A 23,621-nucleotide genomic window follows, 5' to 3' on the forward strand; every position below is an offset into this window, starting at 1 on the left:
TTTCGACTAGAATTATGATCTTATATAATTTTCTATCTCATTTCGATTTTCAGCAGGTGTACATCTATCTACTAAATATTAATTATATATTTAAAGCTCATTTATTTAACTAATAATTCACTAAATCAACAATCTGCAATGATAGGCTATTCACATTTGTTTTATTAGCTGGGCCGGTGGAAGCCCTGCTGGGTATTAAACAATATAGACACCTAAAAAAAGATCGTCTGTGGAATTCCACACCTGAAGATTCGAAGCATGTTGCTCCAAAAACCGGTTTGCTAACCGAGACCCGGAGGGTCATATCTCCCATACCATTCGACTCAGTTCGTCGAGATGGGAAAATATCATTAACTCTGTCTCTTTCTTTTTCTTACGAGTTTCCTCAGCTTTTTCGGATCCTCACTTGATCCATGAAATGGCTCGACCTTTGAGCCTTTGAACTCTCGACTCTTCTATTGCTTTCAGCTTCCATCTGTTACGTCGTTATTCAGCTCTCGTCTCAGCGAACCATTTAGCTGCTGATCTAATGAGTCATTAAGCTCCTGTTTCCGTGAGTTATTCAGCTACTAGCCTTATCATGATCTACTCGGATAGTCCTTGGCGGTGAACTTACTCTATTTCGACTGAGAGTTCCCCGAAGGAGGAATTTCTCTCAACGCCAACATCCGCTTTTTTGAGCCATTTAACTCCCAGCTTTATCGAGATCTACTCGATATAGTCCCCCATGGTGGACCTAGCTTACTCAACGGGTCAGCCAGCAGATGCTGAAGTCTGTTCAGCGGTTCCGAGTGGAGCGTAGCTTCCGGTTTACTGACGCTCCCACGCTTTGCTACAGAGGTATCAAAGACGGATTCCAATTGAGCTCGATAGGTATACTTTTTTTGACTTCACTCTTTGCGTAACTGTTCTTTATAAACTGTGGGTCCGGCGATTCCGGTGAAGCCTGACGACCAGTTCGCTGGCATCCCGACGACCCGATCTTGGTGCAGCGTCGCGCACTGCTCAACTGGTCCCCGGCGGTTAACCTAATCTACACCGGCGGAGAGTTGCCCGGCGGCGGTATTTCTCCCGAGATTTGTGGTTTCACGGTGGCTTTCTAGCTGGTGGTGCTGCTTTGTTGGTCCCTTCCCCACTTTCTATGCAGCTCGGAGCGTGGACTACTCTGTGGACAGCATCCCTATTATGGTCGTCGTGGCACATCCCTTCGACAATATTATCCACTGTCACCCCAAGCATACGCCTACGAGCTTCTTCGAACCCCGGGGGTATTCGAAGGGGTGACGAAGCTGGTCCAAACCGATGCAAGTACTTCCGGAAGCATCCGTGCCCGGACAAAAACTGTGTAAAATGGAAGTGCACCTCTCCGTGGCTCCTTTGCACCTAAGCCGACACATTTGGGATGAGTCGGTGGGTCCATTTTCCTTTCTCCACGTTGTCCCACTCCTGCTGCTACTTAACCAATAAGTCCGTGCGGACCAGTTACGTGCAATTCTCTGCTCCTAGCATTCCACGTCTTCCGCCAGGGTGATACAGATGGGGATCATCCCGGCGATAACGCATATTGCCTCCGACGATATTGTTCAACTTTTCACGGTTCTGCTTGGTTTTCAACGCAGCACCCAAGGCAGGAACCTCATATCAAAGAATCAATGACGAAACAGTAGATAGCAGACATCTCGTGCTGCTTCTCGGACCGCCGACGTTTGGCATGATTCTCGTTATTGCGTTCATTGCCTTCGCCGACTTTTCGCAGGCGTAGTCCCAATTGCTTCGGTACACGCTTCGATGCAATCATTGCTCCCTGAGCCCGCCTTCTGTCTCTGAGACAAGCAACGCGTAGCGTACTAAGCGTCGCGTTCCACCAGCAAGCTGGACGCCTTCTACTGCGTGTTTCCAATTTTTTCATTTGACGCCACAAGCCGTCAAAATCCTTCTTGTAAAGTCAGCCGCATCCACGTTCTCGGTCTCGCCGTTCGGCCATTGTGCCTCAACAAAGAGGTCATGGGGGAGTCCCATGACATGGGAAAATTCGTTCACTCGCGCGACTGTTGCTAACTGTGGATCACAAAGTAGTCAAAATTTTGTGCTCACTAATTAACCATAATCAACGCACGAAGTGAGAAGCCTAATAACTTCAGAGCAGGTCACTAGATGGGCAAACTGCGAATCAAAAGTGAAGCTTAAAAAATTTAAGAGCAGCGTCAATTCTTCGCTCGTGAATGTTTTTCACGTAGCTTCGCGAAGCTCACAAAGGTTTCTTCATGCATGATTAAAACATAGTACCTATTTTTGCACTGGATTTTTTGCTCTCAGACCGCGTTATGGGTAGTTTTGTGATACAATACTAGCAATTTGATCTACTGAAGTTCCTTGCGGCCTATTTGTTAGCAGTGCATTGTTGCAAATTTTTAAAACCATTGATTATTAGCTAGTTTTAAAATGGTATATGGTTTTCCAAGCATTAATTATATTGTGCGAATATGAAAATGAAATAAAACTGTATAATGAAAATCCTATGCAAACCGCGAACCGCTCGAGAAGAGCTTCGCGAACGAAGCCATCCGCGGTGGGGAAGGAAAGAATTAAAACACAACTGATGTGCTTCTTCGTTGGTTGTTATAGCTTTGAATCGCATGTGTCCGTAACGACAGGTTGCTAGGTATCATTTTCGAAGCTAACAGAATGCATCACAACTGAAGAAAGCTTGCTTGCGAAGCGCGAACGATCGATTCACGATGCGATTTTTCCATTGCCAAAGAATAACGATTTCGGCTAAAAAAATAAATGGTATTTTTAACAGAATTGTTCCAAATACAATGTTTGACAACTTTGCTGAAGACCTCAACCATTTAAACAAAATTTGATTTATTTAGTTCGGAATTTCTACTTTAGTTTAACCAATAAGATTAGTTCTACAAATTCATAAAAGTAGAATAATATCTATTTGAGGCCTTAGATATTGTAGCACCTAAGGGTGTGGAAAAATATTCACAATATAATCGAATCATTTCTATTTTTTTAGATGGTTGAGGACTTCAGCAAAGTTGTGTTATATTCAATTTCGAACATTTTTATTAAAAATACCTTATACATACTGTAGATTTATTAATCCGAAATCGTTGTTCTTTGGCAGGTTAAATTCAAAATTTATATTATTTTTTCACTTTTCCATATTGTAACCTTAATTGATCAACTTAATATGTTCTACATGCTTGTAAATTCGTGCAAAATATAAGATTTTGTTAATATCTAATAACGTATATAAATTAAAAATAATATAAGCATATTTTATGTTATAAACCGTCGTCCATGAATGGTCACCCAAACAACGCGTCCAACTATATCCTGTTTCTATGTAGTATTAATTTTATTCTACGAATAATAGAGTATCGGAATAGCCAAAGTTTGGCTGCACAAAAGTGCACCTAAAAACAGAAATCTTTGATCAAAATAGAGTAAATTTACATGAAAAATAGTTTTAGAAGCCAAAATATTGATTTTAGGTTATTAGTTCTTTCAACAAAAAGCTGTATTTTGGTGTTACCTGCAAGTTTGTAGAACATATTGAATTAATCAATTAGGGTTTTTAGCATGGAAATATCGAAAAACTGATTTTTTGATTATATTTTCAAAAAACAACAATTTTGCTTCAAATTTGAGGTCTGATGTCTGTGGTATCTTAGAAGAAGTTATTCAAAACATAATATTCTACAACTTTGTCGAAGACATCGACCCTCTAAAACAATTTATTGAAATTTTTTTTTTTGCTCGGGTACCCTACTTTAGTCCAACAACAAAATATTCTATTTAAAAAGTTGCAGAATAATATTGTGAACATATCCTACGAAGACATGCTGGTTCTAAAATGACATCTAAGGCCTCAAATAGGTTTTGTCCCACCTTCTTTAGATTGGTCCCACTGTGCGCCTGCTCCTTATGTGTGAGTTTCTTTTTGGTTCTCCAGTTTATTGGGTCCAAACTCCGGGCCGCTATCTCCACTTGTTATACGTAGTCGCCTCTTGTGATCCCGTGGTTATCTATGCGAGCAGGGAAGTCATGCTGAGGTTGACACTATCCTTCATGGGTAGTAGTGTTCAGATTCGGATCGGCGTAAAATCGGGAATGGTTCTTACGAACCTAGTACCCCCAACTATATGGTGACGAGTTTTGAACGCACTCGGAGACCTGCCAAAGTTTTGACGGGACGGAGGCAACAGTGCTATCAGCCCATTCGTCAGTTCAAGTCGGTGTCATCCTTCCTTACTCAGGGAGTAGAACAGCACGCCTGTCAGCCCAAAGTCACTGTCCAATTTGTTTGGGCCTAGGGGTGGCCCTTGGTGTGGGAAATTTGTAGTTTGCTGTTGGTGGCTGGCAATGTTTATAAATGTCCGCAGACAAATACAACTCCTCGGTTGGACCACCTAAAACAATCTGCAAACAACTTATGTGGACTGTATTTTGGAAAACCACTTGCAACTGGATGTGATTGATTGGAATGGAAAATATTGTTTTACACTTTATTTGGAATTTCACTGTCACTTGTACTTTACACTTCACTTGTTGGAATAATACTGGTTGCTGCGATGCGCAGAACACGCGTATTTTTATTACACGCCACACGTTCTAGAAATGCGTGGCTCATCCGCGATAGAGGTGTGCGCCGCGCCGCCGAATTCAGGTAAAAGTCGGCGGCGCGCCGGCGCACAGTGGCTGGAGGCTGGCCAAAACCTCAAAAATTTATTTTTGAAATATTGATATTTTATATTTTTCCTGAATTTCTCATGTATTGAATGATGTATATTCAAAATTTTATGATCCCTGGATAAGAACACGATTTTTAACATGAGTTTAAACGTAGCAAAGTCCGGACTTTTTAATGATTTTCATTTCCGAAACCACCATTGCTCTGTTCACTTCAAATGCATGTTGGTCTTTTGATTTTGGTCCGATTTTAGCACAACTAGTTTCATTGTGTAGAGGAACGAAATAAATTGGTTAGGGAATAAAATACATTTGGTAAATTTGCTTGGAACTATGACTTTTTAATTTAAATAGGTTTAAGGTGGTCAGATCAAAAATACTTTTTTCACTAATGTATTCTGTACAAATTTCGGAATCATTTCGGAACGGTCACATAGCATACATTCTATGGTAAATAACCTCTACTTTTCGAATATAATGGTCTCGTTCTGCGCCTAGGTGCGCAAAAAGATTTAAGGAGATTTTGAAGCTTTGTTGCTGATATGGAGGAGCATGGTGTTTTGTGTAAAATAGTTAGACAATCTACAGTAAACCAACACGTTATACAATGGATTTAAAGTAGTGTTCTTCATTTTTTATGATATTGCTGACATTGGTGAACAGTAACGGAAAATCTGTCATGAAAACGGGATCATAGTTATAAGAAAGGTTCAATGACACTGTATGGAAGAATGCATTTAATATTTTACAATTTTTGACATCAATAATGAGCTCAGCACCTCAAAATTAGCTTAAATTGTGATTTTCAGCCAAATTAGGTAACATTCTAGGTTTTGTCCGACTTTTGTTTGAAGACCCGCCACTGTGCGGCGTCACGCCTATGTACTTACTATTTTTACACGCAATCGCCGGCGCGGCGTGGCGCGGCAGTGGCGGAGTGGCACACACCTCTAATCCGCGATGCTTGTCGATGCCATGTCACACATCAATTGTTTGTCGTCTCCTTTCCACATCGGGCGATTGTATGTTTGGCTCATTCACGGTTACTGAGAATGAATCTCCGTTGACGTTCGCCATGACCAGTATGCCGTAATCAGAATGTTACTGGTGTCGCTCCAGCTCTGAACACTGTTCCCAATGAAAGATAGAGTCAACCCTAGCATGACCTCCCTGCTTGCATAGATAATCATTGGCTTACGAGAAATGACTATGAAGAACGAGTGAAGATAGCGGCCTGGAGTTGGGAACCAACAAAATGGAAAACCATGGAGAGAAATATTAAAAACAAATATAGAATCAATTGAAAAAATTAAAAAAAAACGACTACATCCCAGCAGCAGGTGGTGAGGTGATCGTGTTCGCAAGAAGCGGAAAACTTACGACGTCGCCAGTTTCGAACCAGGTAGCTACCTCGAGTTCGAGTAGTGTCAAGCGTCACGAAATACAGCAAGCGCTCCAAGCAGCCGTAGGTCTTGTGGCGAGCCAGACGATTACGCCCAAACTGGTAGTAGCAAACCCCAAGTAAGGACTACAGTTTGGGAGGACTAACACAGGGGAGCTCGAGAAAAAATAGAGAAGCTCTACGAGTTCATGAAGGACAAGAACAACCTCCACACTAAGATTAAGCATTTAGTGATGACCATTAAGTCCGCCATGAATTTGTCGAACGAGAGCAGATCGCGCTGAGGGCGCGTGCTGAACACTTTGTAAAGCACTTAACGAGGCCAAGGCGAAAGCTTTATCTTAAGAAGTATAAGAGACTCCGAAGAGTTCCCGGAATTAATGTTCCGTAAAACGGAAAGGGGAGGCACCTGGAGAGGAGCAAGAGAAGAAAAATTGGATCGGAAGCAAGAGAGCGGTTGGTGAACGGTCGTAGAACAAAAGACGAAGTCAAAATTGAAAGAAAAAAAAACGAAAAATATGCCTAAGCCCCATCAGGGAAAAAATAAGGGCGATCTTCAAGAGGGAAGGGCGTACGCTGAGCTCGTTCGGAAAGTTAAAGATAATCCGCAGTTGAAACAGTTGTGGGAGAATGTGGAGTAAACCTGTCCTACTCAGAAAGGTGAGATGCTCTTCGAACTGAAGAAAGACCCGACGGTCAGGAGCGTAGTCTTTAAGACACTCACGGAAAAGTCGCTAGGTGAGGAGGCTACCGTACGGGCCCTAGCCCACGAGACAGTGATTGAGTGCAGCAACCTGGACGAGATAGCAACAGGAGATGAGCTGAGAAGTGCGCTGAAGGAACGATGTGTTCTGGGAGATACACCAATGGTAATCCGGATGAGTAAGGCGTACGGCGGCATGCAGACGGCGTCGATACGGCTTTCCAGGACCGTAGCTAATAAAATGTTGGAAGAAGGCCGAATCAAAGTTTGGTGATCAGTATGTGGCTCCCTGTTGCTTCAATTGCAAGGGCTTTGGTCATCGAGTCATCGAAAGAGATTTCAATACTTGGGTAGTGGAGTGGGAAAGCAGAAATACCAACGCAAGAGGGTATAGCCTGTTGGAAGCTCTAGCTAAAATGGGTGTTATGCTATGCAATGAGGGCACCATTACAACTTTCCGCAAAAATGGACGGGAATCCATCGTTGACATTGGTGGCAAACATGAAGTTGCGAAGACTACACGCATAGTGATCCGCATCTGGCAATCCGGTACAGTTTTGACCAACGATACCAAGCGTCAATACAGAGGGTGATAGCTCACGAGCGGAAGTGGAAGGTGAAGACATTTGACAACGATCTCTTTGTAAAAGCACTTCAGGCAGCAAGCGACTCCTTTGACATGAAAGCGGGAGAGTTAACAGAAGCGCGGCACCACAATGCCAAGAAAACTAGAGCCAAGGAACAGACGGTATCCAGCGTATTGGAGCTTGGAGCCCTCCGCGCAAGCTTATACCTAGAAGATACGCTCGGATATCTAGCACCGAAGAGGACAAAGAGGCACGTAATATAATGATCCGCGCCGCAAGGGCAGCATTGAAACGTGAGATAAAACGAAAACAATCGATTATTTTCAAAGAGTTGTGCCAGGATGCGCCAACCCCTGGGGCATTGCATGCCGTGTGATCAGAGGACCAATGACACCTCTGGAAATGTGCACTGATGAACTGAAGGTTACCGTAGAAGGGCTCTTTCCGGAGAACGCGCCAATGATGTGGCAGTTTATACCGTATGGCGAAATAGAGCGGGACAATGCGGAAGTGATACAAGTCTCCAATGAAGAACTCCTCGCATTGGGAAAGGGTAAGCCCCCCGAAGATCTATCGTCGTATAGACCAATATGCCTGCTGGATACGCTCGGGAGGATTGTCCTCAACAAGCTGACAATATTTACGGAAAGCGATAATGGGTTGTCGAAAAATCAGTTCGCATTTCGGATGGTCAAGTCTACGGTGGACGCCATTCGGACCGTAATCGAGAGAGCCGATATGGCGCGCAAACAGAAAAGAAGAGGAAATCGATATTGTGCCATGATAACGATAGACGTCAAAAACGCGTTCAATAGCGCAAGCTGGGAAGCCATTGCGGAATCACTGTACAAAAAGAGGGTCCCTGCTACCTGTGTAGAATTCTAAGGATTTATTTTCAGAATTGGGTCCTGATCTAAGAGATAAACGGGGGACAAAAATCGATTAGAATGACGGCAGGAGTCCCGCAAGCCTCTATCTTGGGTCCAACACTTTGGAACGGGATGTAAAACGGCATATTGACGCTTAAGCTGCCTAGTGACGTGGGGTTCGTCGGGTTCGCGGATGACATCGTAATAATGGGATTGAGAGAGATACCGGAAGAGGTGGAAATATTGGCGATGGAGGCGATCGCAGGATTGAAAATTGGATGCAAGGAGTGAAGTCGCAGATAGCACATTACAGAACGAAGGTACTATTGGTTAGAAACTGCAAAGTATTGCAGTGAACAGAAATCCCTGTCGGGGAGCAAGTCATAGTCTCGAAGCGGGCGTTGAAACAGTTGGGCGTAATGATAGATGTCGACCATGCCTGCGAGAAGGCGGCCAAAGCTATAAACACTTCAGCCAGAATCATGCCGAACAACGCCGTGCCATGCAGTAGCAAGAGGCATCTTCTGGCTACCGTATCATCGTCGATACTGAAGTATGGAGACCCGGTTTGGGTTGCGGCGCTGGAAACACAGCGGAATCGAGTAAAGCTGACTAGTACGTTCAGGCTCATAGCCATGCAGGTCGCAAGCGCATGCAGGACTATCTCTTCAGAAGAAATGGCGAATTGGCAGCATGATTGGGACTCGTCGGAGAAAGGAAGGTGGATTCACAGACTCATACTGGTTCTCTCGACTTGGGTAAATAGGCATGGCGAAGTAACCTTCTATCTGACGCAGTTCCTGTCTGGTCATGGTTGTTTTAAACAGTACCTACATCAGTTTGGACACGCTGTGTCACCCTTTTGTTCGGAGCGCATAGACGTCGAGGAAAGACCGGAGCATGCGGTCCTCGCCTGTCCTAGATTTTACGCAGCGCTTAACGTGGAGAATATTGCGGCAGAGATGTGTCCTGACGAGGGCACATAGAAAGCTATCAGCACAGGAACTTCAGAGAAAGTGGCGAATAGAACAGCAAGTTGGCAATGGGCACGTGGTTCAAGTCTGTGAAGGGACGCGAGCCAGGCCCAAGTCAAGTCAAGCTTCCGCATCTCCGGATCGGTTCACGTCTCGACGGGTTCTGACGTTGGCGACGGTCCGAGTGTTGAATAGAGTGCTGACTCAACGTACACAGGGGAGCCAAAGGGCTTTGCGTATGCAGAGAGGCCTACGGGCCCAAGGACAGCTGGGAGCTAAAGACAGTAACATTAATTTTGTCGCAGCAACTGCGCAGCGGAGATGGGAGGAAGAGATGCAAGTTAGGTTTTCAGTATCTTTGGATCGGTTCACGTCTCGACGGGTTCCAACGTTGGCAATGGTGGTCACCGGTGTACCGGTAACGCAGCAAGCTGTATGTGGGTAGAAAAAATATACATATAAACAAATAGAATAAGAACAACTAAAAAACGAACAAGCGCAGTCGAGGAGTCAGAAAGGAAAGAAGAGGTGCAAGAGAACAATCCTTTCCCGAAGTAATACCCAACGGTGGTCTCGAGAGGAAGGGGATACCGAGATACAGTAGGTTGAGATTTAGTCGGTAGGTTTGTTGGAGAAAGAGCTGCAGTAACAGTACCACAACCAAGTCGGTATTGGTCTTTTTTGAAGATTTCCCCTCGATGAAAAAAAGCACACATATGCACATACAGACATTTTACGTACTCGAAGAACTGAACCGAAAAGTGCATGACTCCAGGCCTTTGCTAAACGTTGATTTTGGGGCATTTGCTATACCTTTCCATCGAGAAAGGCAAAAAGAACATAACCCGATCGTATAGTAATAGAGTCTTGCCTATAGGATTTTAGGTGTACGGTCTCATATTAACTGGTTGATCCAATAGCCCGATTTTTATTCGTAAACATTACCATGCAACGTGAGCTAAACAGCCTTGAAATAGATTTTTCAACACTTGAAAGAAGATAAGTCACATAAAAACAATCAACAAGCATTGCTTTATAAGCGAGCAACGAGCAAACGGCTCAAACCGTAACAGAATAACCCACAAAGAAGCGTCAACCATCGCCAGACATAATGTCGTTATTTATTTGTCATTCAGTTCCAAGAAGAACAGCATCATCGTTTGTCGAGGTTTTAGACGAAATAAATAAGCTAAGGCAGGAATCACGATACCGGACCGCATGCTAATATATGCATCATCTTTGGGTGATGCTTAGTTGTTTGCTTCTATTGACTCGTGGTGGCAGTGATACTCTGTGCGAGTAAACACCAGTTTAGCATACTTATTTCGCAAAAAGGTACCCACAACAGTGCCAAGCCGACTCGTCAGATACTACTGCTATCGCCCAGCAGTCACGAGTCACGAACAAATCTTTGCCATGGGGAGAAGCCAGACTGACCGGGGGCTATCTCGGGCAGACATCTGCCATTGAATTTTACGGCCACGTATCGAGTGCTTTTATTCCATCATGGCTCTCGCCAACGACGCTGCACACAGGCAGTGTCGGCATAAAACACGGAGACCAGACGCGGATTCTTGGGATACTCCGAACAATCTGCCTCGACTCGCCTCGCGCATCGGTGGATTATGAAACTCAACACTGCTCATGGAGGCAGCCCCAAACACGGAGCTAGTTTCCATGCGAAAAACGATTTTTAATTAATCTTAAGTGTTGCCCGACGAAAAAGCATGCAGCAATGCCGGACTGATAAACAGCAAACAAATACTCGTCCCGCCATACGGTGAAATGTGCAATGAAATGCGGTTTGCATCAGTTCTCACCGTCGGTCGTAGCTGTATGCCGCGCTTTCTTGCTTATCGTTGAGCAAAACCAGGAACAGCCAACCGTTTTGTTATGTCTAGTGGATGTTTTGCTGTCTGTGGTCGTTCTTTCGCAATTTCCGCCATCGCCAGTCATCACATCGCCGCTCGATCGCTAAAGTGAACCGACTCGATGTAAAATAATAATATGCTGTTTGAAATAACGACAACACCGCACGTTCAGTGATCGGTGCATCGCCGTAGTCAGTTTTAGAGCATGCATTAGAATGGTGTAGTTTTAAAGTTGGAAAGCTTTCGAAGCATCTGATTTCGGCGATTACTAAATACTACAGTGTTACCCAATCTAGTCTTGATCGATATTAGTTCTGAAAACCGTCATATTAATCACAATTTTAACACCATCATAAAAAAAGGTTTATGATTCTGAGGCGTTTTTTCCATCAATTAGTCTAGCTTAATTTGTCACCGATAATTGATTGTACTTCGATGACACTTCGAAATCGTGCAAGATTGCAACGCGAACGCCACACACTGGGTGGGAATGCCACTTTTGACAAACTAAACATTTATGTATTTTGGGTACATCTTAAACAACTCAACAGTATGCTGGCCACAGGCGTACGCATCCCTAAGGTACTTAAATGTGATTATATAGTTTCAAAAATAATTATAATTGATTGAAAATCATTAAACACGAATACAATGTACACGCTGCACGTTAAATATTGTTACGGGTTTTTCAGATAAGGTCAAAAGGCGAGGTTAGGCAGCTGGGCGAAAAATAATTAAAAATATTTTTTCTCGCTAAAACGGTTTTTTTCCTGGGATGAACATCGTGGAAACATGCCTAGTTTGTGTGTACACAGTTACACGATGTATTTGGTAGAACATATTTATGCAAAAAAAAATCAGCATCTTTGAATCTTCAGGATGTGAAAGAATGGACTATCCCCTTTCATTTCAAAATAATCCGTCGGGGGGTCTAGAGCAGCTTGTTTTTTGAAGTTTTTTTTTTTGTGAAAACATAGGTGTTATATTAAAAATATTTTACATATCTGCCCGTAGATGGTGCTTTAGACATTCGAACAACACAAAAAGTGAGAATCTGATAGATAATTTAATTGTATACAACATTGTTAACAACTAAAAATTGATCTTAAATCATCCTGAAAAGTTGTGTTTAGTTCAACAGTGCATTCGGAGGAATTGGAGTGTTTGAAAAGTCTCACCTTTTAGCTGAAAAGTATAATTCCAAATTCCACCTGATATAGGGCACAATGACGTCTTTGAAATAAGGAGATAGGTAAGTGTGGACCAAACTTAATGCGATAGTAATGCTCTTTTCCAAGATGTGTGATTTTGCATGCAGAAATAGCTTTTCCAATAACATATCTTTGACTTCTTTTTCGTTTCTTTGCTTGATCTCGGGGATAACTAATGTATTCTTGAATGAATCAGCTTCCCCATCGCTCCCTTCTCTTGTAAACCAAATTTGACTTAAATCCTACCATTCCCAATACAACAAACTCCATCAGACATTTCGTGGAATTATAATATTTAACGGAATTCATTGCAACTTCGTCGTCGATAACTCTAATTGACCTACTCAAAATTAGGATATTTGAAAGAGACAAAAAAACTATTTCTGCTTTTAGTTCAAGTTTGCAAACTTTCCTGATCAATTCGAGGGAACTTCCGTTCATCGAAAAGTGCAGTTTATGCAAAGGTTTACTTACATTCATTTAGTTCTTGAAAGGAATACATGTCGCAGAATTTAGGTTAGGGTCATTTAAGCCAACTACAGGTCGGACTCGATTATCCGGGGATTCGATTAACCGTGATTCGATTATCCGGGGAAAATTATTCGATTATCAGGGTGTTTCGAAAAAAAAAATCAAATTGATTTGAGATTTAAAAGCAGTTTTTGACCAAATCGACCATGAAATTCTTCTCAAGAAGTTGTACAAGCTAGGAGCGTCCAACAAGCTGACATCGTGGCTACGCTCCTATCTTACGCACAGAACACTTTGTGTGACATTGGACTCTTGTATATCGGCTCCGTTTACCAATAGATCAGGTGTACCAGGCAAGGCAGCAATCTGGGTCCATTACTTTTCTCATTATTTTTTAATGATGTAGCAGTAGTGTTAGATTCCGGGTGCAAGCTCATATTTGCTGACGACCTTAAGCTGTACTTAGTCATCCAGTCAGTCGAGGACTGCCGCCAGCTGCAAGCACTATTGGATCGCTTTGTGAAGTGGTGTCGAATGAATCAGCTTACTGTAAATATTGCCAAATGCTCCGTGATGACGTTCCATGGGAAGAATCTTCGATTACAGTATCGACGGGGTTGCGCTACAAAGAGTCAATGAAGTCTGTGTCCTTCAATTCTCACATGACCAACATAATTGCGAAAGCAAATCGGCAGTTGGGATGTATTTCGAAGATTTCACGGGATTTTACGGATCCGTACTTCCTAAAATCCCTATACTGCGCATTGGTTAGACCAATCCTCGAGTTCGTCTCACCGGTTTGGAATCCGCATGACCTAACTTGGTGTTTAAAATTGGAAGGAACACAGAAATGGTTCATACGCTTAGCTCTTAGGAACTTGCCTTGGCGAGACCCGCAAAATTTACCACCGTATCGTGACCGTTGCCAGCTGCTCAATTTTGATACGTTAATATGTCGGGTGTACTCCAATAGGCATAAATACGTTAGGCATAAGGACGTTTGGCATACGTACGTTAGGCATAATGGACATTAGGCATAATGGACGATTGGCATAATGGACGTTAGGCATAAATTATCATATTGAAGTATCTTTTAAGAAAATAACTTTTTGGTGGTGACAGCCTCCGGTGGTAAGAGCGCAAATGTTTGAAATTTTTTGAATTACTCTGGAAGCTGATAAAACTCGATCAACATTTTATTCTATTGTATATACCTCGAAAAATCTTCACTAAAATAAAAGATACAGAACGATTGAACATCGAATGAATGACTGAACAAATTGCACATCTCTAAAATAGGCTAAATACTCGTGTTCAAAAACAGTCTATTTTGTATTAAGGTATGAATAAAGCACATCAACCCCTACAATTTTCATGCCCATGTTGTTTGTAAACAACGTTTTTAAACTGCTAAAACTTTTGATTTAGGCAGAATTTATCCACAAAAATAAGGAAGAGCAGCAACTGGGACTATTAGAACATAGAACTGAAGTTATTGCTATTAGTCTGATATAACTCTACTGCAGCAGTACCACCAGAGATATTGACAGTTGGCGTTGATGCATGAAATTTTGATATATCTTTATTATTTTCCATTATTATTTAAAACTGCTATAGCGTATCTTCGACTTTCTTTTCCTAGCATACAAAATATTGAAAATTTTCCAGGAGAATTGTATTGAGCACCGAAAGGTAAACATTGAGCAGCTTCCAGCATTGCGAAAGAAGCATCTTTCAAAGCGAGTTTTTCGTGTTTCTTGAACCCCATGAACGCTGAGGTACAGTTGGGCATGTAAGCATTAACTTAGATTAGTTCTTCATGCATGCAAGGTGTAATTGTCCAAGAAGAAAATATATAACCTAGAAGAACAACTCATGAAGGAAAGAATGATGCATTTTATGATTCATTCAACGAATATACGAATATTGCTGGTTCTATATTGATTATCTCCCATATTCTTAAGCACAGTGACTGTATTCTCGAGGCCATCACAAGTAGAACTACGGAAACTCTTTGATGTGAGAGAGAGTTTATTCCTGTACCGTGATGAGTTGCCGAAACAAAAAAGGTATCGTCACAAACGTAGAATCCGTAGCCTAATGTAGATCCTGTACATAACACTGCCAGTTTCTATTGGATCAAAAACTTAATGTCTGTTCATTTTTTCCCATTTTTGTTTGTTAATCTATTGAGCCAATTTGTTAAATGTTGTAACGGCATTTGATTATCAAGGGACTTGAAGGTGAAGTATATTTTTCAATATTAAGAGCCAAAGTACTCAAGGGAGAGCAAGGAGTTGAAGGAAGAAAGTTTAGAAAAGCGTGGAAAGGGTCATATGAGCAAGCTATAGTTTCTCGGCGACTTAACCCTTTGTGTGCTACAACAGAAGAAATGCGAATCACCTGAGTCTGCGGCATGTCCGGACGAGCGTAAAGTAACTTTGTATTTCATGCTGTCGGAACCGATCTTCAAATCCTTGCTCTCTCTTGAGTACTATGGCTCTTAATATTGAAAAATATACTCCACCTTCCAGTCCCTTGCCAATTAAATGCCGTTACAACAGTCTGTTCATTATTTTGCTTTTTACATTTCTTACAAAAGAAATGTATAGGATTCGCTTAAACTTTGAAAACTATTTCCGAGGCCCGGAGGGCCGAGTCTCATGTACCAATCGACTCAGCTCGACAAATTGTGACAATGTCTGTATGTGTGTGTGTGTGTATGTGTGTATGTATGTATGTACAAAATGACATGTAATTATCTCAGCAATGGCTGAACCGATCTTTATGAAATTAGTTTCAAATGAAAGGCCTAACGTTGCCATTTGACACTATTATTTTTGATTTTCGATATGTTGTTTACTTTCTGAAATATGGGCGATTTTGTCAAAACACAGCAGGTTTTTGGCGAATAACTTTTGAACATTACGATATTGTCCAACAAACTGCACATAAAAAGAAAGCTTGTTAAAATACCTTTCTAACAAGCTATGGATTGTCTAAATCCATGCACGAGCGGCGGAGATATTAAACATTTTGTATTTTTAGTCCTCGCTTACCAATTTCCACTAGCTAAAAATGAGATTGTTTCATACAGAGTATTGCTTTACTGGTGTTTTAGGGGCAAAACTAAACCGATTTTGAATATCGGGGTATGAAAACACATCTACGTGATTCAAGGAATTCGATGTTGAGAACATTTTGTGAATTACCTTTATAATAAATTAACTATTTCTCAAAAATCAATATATAAGTTCACTTCAAACACAAAATAATGTGTTGATAAAGAAACAGTGAGTTCTAGTATTTATCCCTTGGATTAGGCATTGCGTTCAATCATGAGGTAAATATTGGATGGTATATCAATACACAGATCAACAAGTAATTCACCTAGTAGTGAGATAAAAGATTTCTCATATAATTATACTCGTGGCGTCACCGAAAGCAACTGTATGTTTGAAGCCCAAGAATCTAGCGAAAATTTAGCTCTGTTCCAAGATTTAGGTTATACTGGTTATGGCGCAAAAATTACTACCCACATTAATTATGACAAAAATGAAAGGAATCAATATATCATAATAATATACCTATAAAAATAATGTCACTGCATTAACCATCATTTGCCATTCCTCACACGCCCCCCATCTCTCTCTCTGTCTCTGTCTCTCTTCTATCGCATCTATCCAGCTATTTCTGTATCCATTTCTAAGTTGTGTGATAATCTGCCAATCTGAAATATTTATTAATTGTAATTGCGAAGGTTTGAGAAAACAAAACTAATTTTTGTCTGCTGCTACATCAACTCAATTTTAATTCAATTGTATTCAAAGCCTGTATCTACACTATAATTAAGGAAATTCATGGCTATATCCGAAAAATATTTGGCTTAACTGGGTAATATGAAAGTTTGACGGTGAACATTTTCAAAGGAGACATTCCACGTGCGAAATATATGCTCAAAGACTGAAAGCTGAAGCCAGCAGGATTGGTCTTGCCATCAACGTTTCGAAGACAAAATACATGAGAGGAAGAGGTTCTAGAGACGACAATGTGAACCTCCCACCCGAGTTCGGATTGACGGTGACGAAATCGAGATGGTCGACGAATTCATGTATTTGGGCTCACTGGTAACCGACGACAATGATAACAGCAGAGAAATTCAGAGAGGGATCTTGGCGGGAAATCGTGCCTACTTTGGACTCCGGAGGACGCTCCGGTCGAACAAAATTCGCCGCCGCACGAAGTTGATTATCTACAAGACGCTGATTAGATCGGTGGTCCTCTACGGCCACGAGACCTGGACTATGCTCGTGGAGGACCAACGCACCCTTGGAGTTTTCGAACGAAAGGTGGTGCAGATGGAAGACGGAACGTTGCGCAGGCGAATGAACCATGAGTTGTATCAGCTGCACATTCATTGTATTGGTACGAACTTTGATGAAAAATAACGGATCAAAGACCAAAGATATCCACAAATCAGATCCAGGAAAAGAAGTCTCCCAAAGTACCCACTCTCGATGGGGGATGCAACTACAATATGTCTTCTAACTTATCGTCGTCCCTATCTGGATATACTGAGTAGTTTGAACCATTCATTTTTCACAGTATTGGTCTGTATAGGACTTATTTATCCATATTTCCTGCACGATAATTCCGAACGAAACAATATAAAAGCTATAAGGATGAATTGAAAGAGACTGCATTGCAATCAACTGAATGCATGGCTTTTATGCTATCGACTTGGCCTAGACATTTCACACTATTTACTTCAATGCAAATAAAAAATTTGAAATATCTACCTGTCTCATTCACGAATCGCATTCTCCCTGTCGTTCTTTGTTCAAGGGGCTTGAAAGCACATGTGACCTTGTCTCACTTTACTATATTCAATTGCGCGTTAAAATACTGGACCAGTAAATTCTATTCTGTACATAAATCTTTTTTTTCGGGAATATGTGACCATAAAGTAAACTTCGAATTCGTCATGTATAGAAGCATGAAAACAAAAAGTATAAAACCAAAAAAAGATGGAAGCCCTAGAAAGTCCATTGCATATTTATTAGCCTTTTCTCAGAAGATGGGATTTTCAAAAACATTTCAAAACTTTTTAATGCAATGGTTCTCAAATTCGTACAATCCCGTTTATTCATTGTCTTAATTCAAAAATGTTTTTAGCTTCAAATATATGACCACTTCATTTTAATTAATTATTTCATTCCGCCTCTTTTTATTCGTTTTGTTCATCTGCGTTCATTTTACTTATTTTATTCGTTTCATTCTTTGGATTCACTCTGATCAGTTTATTCTTTTTGTGCATTTTACTCATAACTCATTTAACTTATTTTATTCATTGTTTTCATTGTATTCATTTTATACATTTTTTCCAGTTTAATCATTTTGTTCAGTTTCTTCATTTTAATAATCTGACTACTTTTTCAGTTTCAATTTTTTCTTCCAAATAGTTTATTTGATTCAATTTATTTCTTTATATTAATTTATAACCTTTTACCATTCTTCCATTTTACATTTTAATCAATGCATTTAATTCTGCTAATTTTCTTCTTTTATTCATTTTATCACTTCAGCTCATTTTGTTTATTTGATTCGTTTGTTTTATTTATGCATTTCATTTATTTTTTACTTTATTCATTTTGTTCATCCATTCTTTTTATTAATTTGATGCATTTCATTAATTTGATTCATTTGATTCTTGTTATTCATGTGATTCATGTGATTCATTTGATTCATTTGGTTCATTTGATTCATTTGATTCATATGATTCGTTTGATTCGTGTAATTCATTTGATTCATTTGATTCATCTGATTCATCTGATTCATTTGATTCATTTGATTCATTTGATTCACCTGATTCATTTGATTCATTTGATTCATTTGATTCATTTGATTCATTTGATTCATTTGATTCATTTGATTCATTTAATTCATTTGATTCATTTGATTCATTTGATTCATTTGATTCATTTGATTCATTTGATTCACCTGATTCATTTGATTCATTTGATTCATTTGATTCATTTGCTTCATTTGCTTCATTTGATTCGTTTGATTCATTTGATTCATTGGATTCATTTGATTCATTTGATTCATTTGATTCATTTGATTCATTTGATTCATTTGATTCATTTGATTCATTTGATTCATTTGATTCATTTGATTCATTTGATCCATTTGATCCATTTGATTCATTTGATTCATTTGATTCATTTGATTCATTTGATTCATTTGATTCATTTGATTCATTTGATTCATTTGATTCATTTGATTCATTTGATTCATTTGATTCATTTGATTCATTTGGTTCATTTGATTCATTTGATTCATATGATTCGTTTGATTCGTGTAATTCATTTGATTCATTTGATTCATTTGATTCATTTGATTCATTTGATTCATTTGATTCATTTGATTCATTTGATTCATTTGATTCATTTGATTCATTTGATTCATTTGATTCATTTGATTCATTTGATTCATTTGATTCATTTGATTCATTTGATTCATGTGATTCATGTGATTCATGTGATTCATTTGATTCATTTGATTCATTTGATTCATTTGATTCATTTGATTCATTTGATTCATTTGATTCATTTGATTCATTTGATTCATTTGATTCATTTGATTCATTTGATTCATTTGATTCATTTGATTCATTTGATTCATTTGATTCATTTGATTCATTTGATTCATTTGATTCATTTGATTCATTTGATTCATTTGATTCATTTGATTCATTTGATTCATTTGATTCATTTGATTCATTTGATTCATTTGATTCATTTGATTCATTTGATTCATTTGATTAATTTGATTAATTTGATTAATTTGATTAATTTGATTAATTTGATTAATTTGATTAATTTGATTAATTTGATTAATTTGACTAATTTGATTAATTTGATTAATTTGATTAATTTGATTAATTTGATTAATTTGATTAATTTGATTAATTTGATTGATTTGATTAATTTGATTAATTTGATTAACTTTATTAATTTGATTAATTTGATTAATTTGATTAATTTGATTAATTTGATTAATTTGATTCATTTGATTCATTTGATTCATTTGATTCATTTGATTCATTTGATTCATTTGATTCATTTGATTCATTTGATTCATTTGATTAATTTGATTAATTTGATTCATTTGATTCATTTGATTCATTTGATTCATTTGATTCATTTGATTCATTTGATTCATTTGATTCATTTGATTCATTTGATTCATTTGATTCATTTGATTCATTTGATTCATTTGATTCATTTGATTCATTTGATTCATTTGATTCATTTGATTCATTTGATTCATTTGATTCATTTGATTCATTTGATTCATTTGATTCATTTGATTCATTTGATTCATTTGATTCATTTGATTCATTTGATTCATTTGATTCATTTGATTCATTTGATTCATTTGATTCATTTGATTCATTTGATTCATTTGATTCATTTGATTCATTTGATTCATTTGATTCATTTGATCCATTTGATCCATTTGATTCATTTGATTCATTTGATTCATTTGATTCATTTGATTCATTTGATTCATTTGATTCATTTGATTCATTTGATTCATTTGATTCATTTGATTCATTTGATTCATTTGATTCATTTGATTCATTTGATTCATTTGATTCATTTGATTCATTTGATTCATTTGATTCATTTGATTCATTTGATTCATTTGATTCATTTGATTCATTTGATTCATTTGATTCATTTGATTCATTTGATTCATTTGATTCATTTGATTCATTTGATTCATTTGATTCATTTGATTCATTTGATTCATTTGATTCATTTGATTCATTTGATTCATTTGATTCATTTGATTCATTTGATTCATTTGATTCATTTGATTCATTTGATTCATTTGATTCATTTGATTCATTTGATTCATTTGATTCATTTGATTCATTTGATTCATTTGATTCTTTTGATTCATTTAATTCATTTGATTCATTTAATTCATTTGATTCATTTGATTCATTTGATTCATTTGATTCATTTGATTCATTTGATTCATTTGATTCATTTGATTCATTTGATTCATTTGATTCATTTGATTCATTTGATTCATTTGATTCATTTGATTCATTTGATTCATTTGATTCATTTGATTCATTTGATTCATTTGATTCATTTGATTCATTTGATTCATTTGATTCATTTGATTCATTTGATTCATTTGATTCATTTGATTCATTTGATTCATTTGATTCATTTGATTCATCTGATTCATTTGATTCATTTGATTCATTTGATTCATTTGATTCATTTGATTCATTTGATTCATTTGATTCATTTGATTCATTTGATTCATTTGATTCATTTGATTCATTTGATTCATTTGATTCATTTGATTCATTTGATTCATTTGATTCATTTGATTCATTTGATTCATTTGATTCATTTGATTCATTTGATTCATTTGATTCATTTGATTCATTTGATTCATTTGATTCATTTGATTCATTTGATTCATTTGATTCATTTGATTCATTTGATTCATTTGATTCATTTGATTCATTTGATTCATTTGATTCATTTGATTCATTTGATTCATTTGATTCATTTGATTCATTTGATTCATTTGATTCATTTGATTCATTTGATTCATTTGATTCATTTGATTCATTTGATTCATTTGATTCATTTGATTCATTTGATTCATTTGATTCATTTGATTCATTTGATTCATTTGATTCATTTGCTTAATTTGCTTAATTTGCTTAATTTGATTAATTTGATTAATTTGATTAATTTGATTAATTTGATTAATTTGATTAATTTGATTAATTTGATTCATTTGATTCATTTGATTAATTTGATTAATTTGATTAATTTGACTAATTTGATTAATTTGATTAATTTGATTAATTTGATTAATTTGATTAATTTGATTAATTTGATTAATTTGATTAATTTGATTAATTTGATTAATTTGATTAATTTGATTAATTTGATTAATTTGATTAATTTGATTAATTTGATTGATTTGATTAATTTGATTAATTTGATTAACTTTATTAATTTGATTAATTTGATTAATTTGATTAATTTGATTCATTTGATTCATTTGATTCATTTGATTCATTTGATTCATTTGATTCATTTGATTCATTTGATTCATTTGATTCATTTGATTCATTTGATTCATTTGATTCATTTGATTAATTTGATTAATTTGATTAATTTGATTCATTTGATTCATTCGATTCATTTGATTCATTTGATTCATTTGATTCATTTGATTCATTTGATTCATTTGATTCATTTGATTCATTTGATTCATTTGATTCATTTGATTCATTTGATTCATTTGATTCATTTGATTCATTTGATTCATTTGATTCATTTGATTCATTTGATTCATTTGATTCATTTGATTCATTTGATTCATTTGATTCATTTGATTCATTTGATTCATTTGATTCATTTGATTCATTTGATTCATTTGATTCATTTGATTCATTTGATTCATTTGATTCATTTGATTCATTTGATTAATTTGATTCTTATTTTATTAATTTGATTAATTTGATTAATTTGATTAATTTGATTAATTTGATTAATTTGATTAATTTGATTAATTTGATTAATTTGATTAATTTGACTAATTTGATTAATTTGATTAATTTGATTAATTTGATTAATTTGATTAATTTGATTAATTTGATTAATTTGATTAATTTGATTAATTTGATTAATTTGATTAATTTGATTAACTTGATTAATTTGATTAATTTGATTGATTTGATTAATTTGATTAATTTGATTAACTTTATTAATTTGATTAATTTGATTAATTTGATTAATTTGATTCATTTGATTCATTTGATTCATTTGATTCATTTGATTCATTTGATTCATTTGATTCATTTGATTCATTTGATTCATTTGATTCATTTGATTCATTTGATTCATTTGATTCATTTGATTCATTTGATTCATTTGATTCATTTGATCCATTTGATTCATTTGATCCATTTGATTCATTTGATTCATTTGATTCATGTGATTCATTTGATTCATTTGATTCATTTGATTCATTTGATTCATTTGATTCATTTGATTCATTTGATTCATTTGATTCATTTGATTCATTTGATTCATTTGATTCATTTGATTCATTTGATTCATTTGATTCATTTGATTCATTTGATTCATTTGATTCATTTGATTCATTTGATTCATTTGATTCATTTGATTAATTTGATTCATTTGATTAATTTGATTAATTTGATTAATTTGATTAATTTGATTAATTTGATTAATTTGATTAATTTGATTAATTTGATTAACTTGATTAATTTGATTAATTTGATTAATTTGATTGATTTGATTAATTTGATTAATTTGATTAACTTTATTAATTTGATTAATTTGATTAATTTGATTAATTTGATTAATTTGATTAATTTGATTAATTTGATTATTTTGATTAATTTGATTAATTTGACTAATTTGATTAATTTGATTAATTTGATTAATTTGATTAATTTGATAAATTTGATTAATTTGATTAATTTGATTAATTTGATTAATTTGATTAATTTGATTAATTTGATTAATTTGATTAACTTGATTAATTTGATTAATTTGATTAATTTGATTGATTTGATTAATTTGATTAATTTGATTAACTTTATTAATTTGATTAATTTGATTAATTTGATTAATTTGATTCATTTGATTAATTTGATTCATTTGATTAATTTGATTAATTTGATTAATTTGATTAATTTGATTAATTTGATTAATTTGATTAATTTGATTAATTTGATTAATTTGATTCATTCG

The 23,621-nt window shown here is 36.4% G+C and overlaps 2 protein-coding genes across 2 annotated transcripts in view; one reads left to right on the forward strand and one right to left on the reverse strand.

Moving 5' to 3' along the window:
- The first annotated feature begins 8,684 nt into the window (after window positions 1-8,684).
- LOC131688094 (uncharacterized) lies at window positions 8,685-9,251 on the forward strand. The gene has a single exon (XM_058972245.1). The coding sequence runs from the start codon at window positions 8,685-8,687 to the stop codon at window positions 9,249-9,251; it is 567 nt and encodes a 188-aa protein (XP_058828228.1).
- A 192-nt stretch (window positions 9,252-9,443) lies between these two features.
- LOC131688095 (uncharacterized) overlaps window positions 9,444-23,621 on the reverse strand; it is a 457,491-nt gene continuing 443,313 nt past the window's right edge. The window contains exon 3 of the mRNA XM_058972246.1: window positions 9,444-9,670. Coding sequence (XP_058828229.1) covers window positions 9,444-9,670 — 227 coding nt within the window. The remainder of the gene's footprint in view (window positions 9,671-23,621) is intronic.

This window comes from Topomyia yanbarensis, chromosome 3, assembly GCF_030247195.1.
Source record: "Topomyia yanbarensis strain Yona2022 chromosome 3, ASM3024719v1, whole genome shotgun sequence".
Classification (NCBI taxonomy): domain Eukaryota; kingdom Metazoa; phylum Arthropoda; class Insecta; order Diptera; family Culicidae; genus Topomyia; species Topomyia yanbarensis.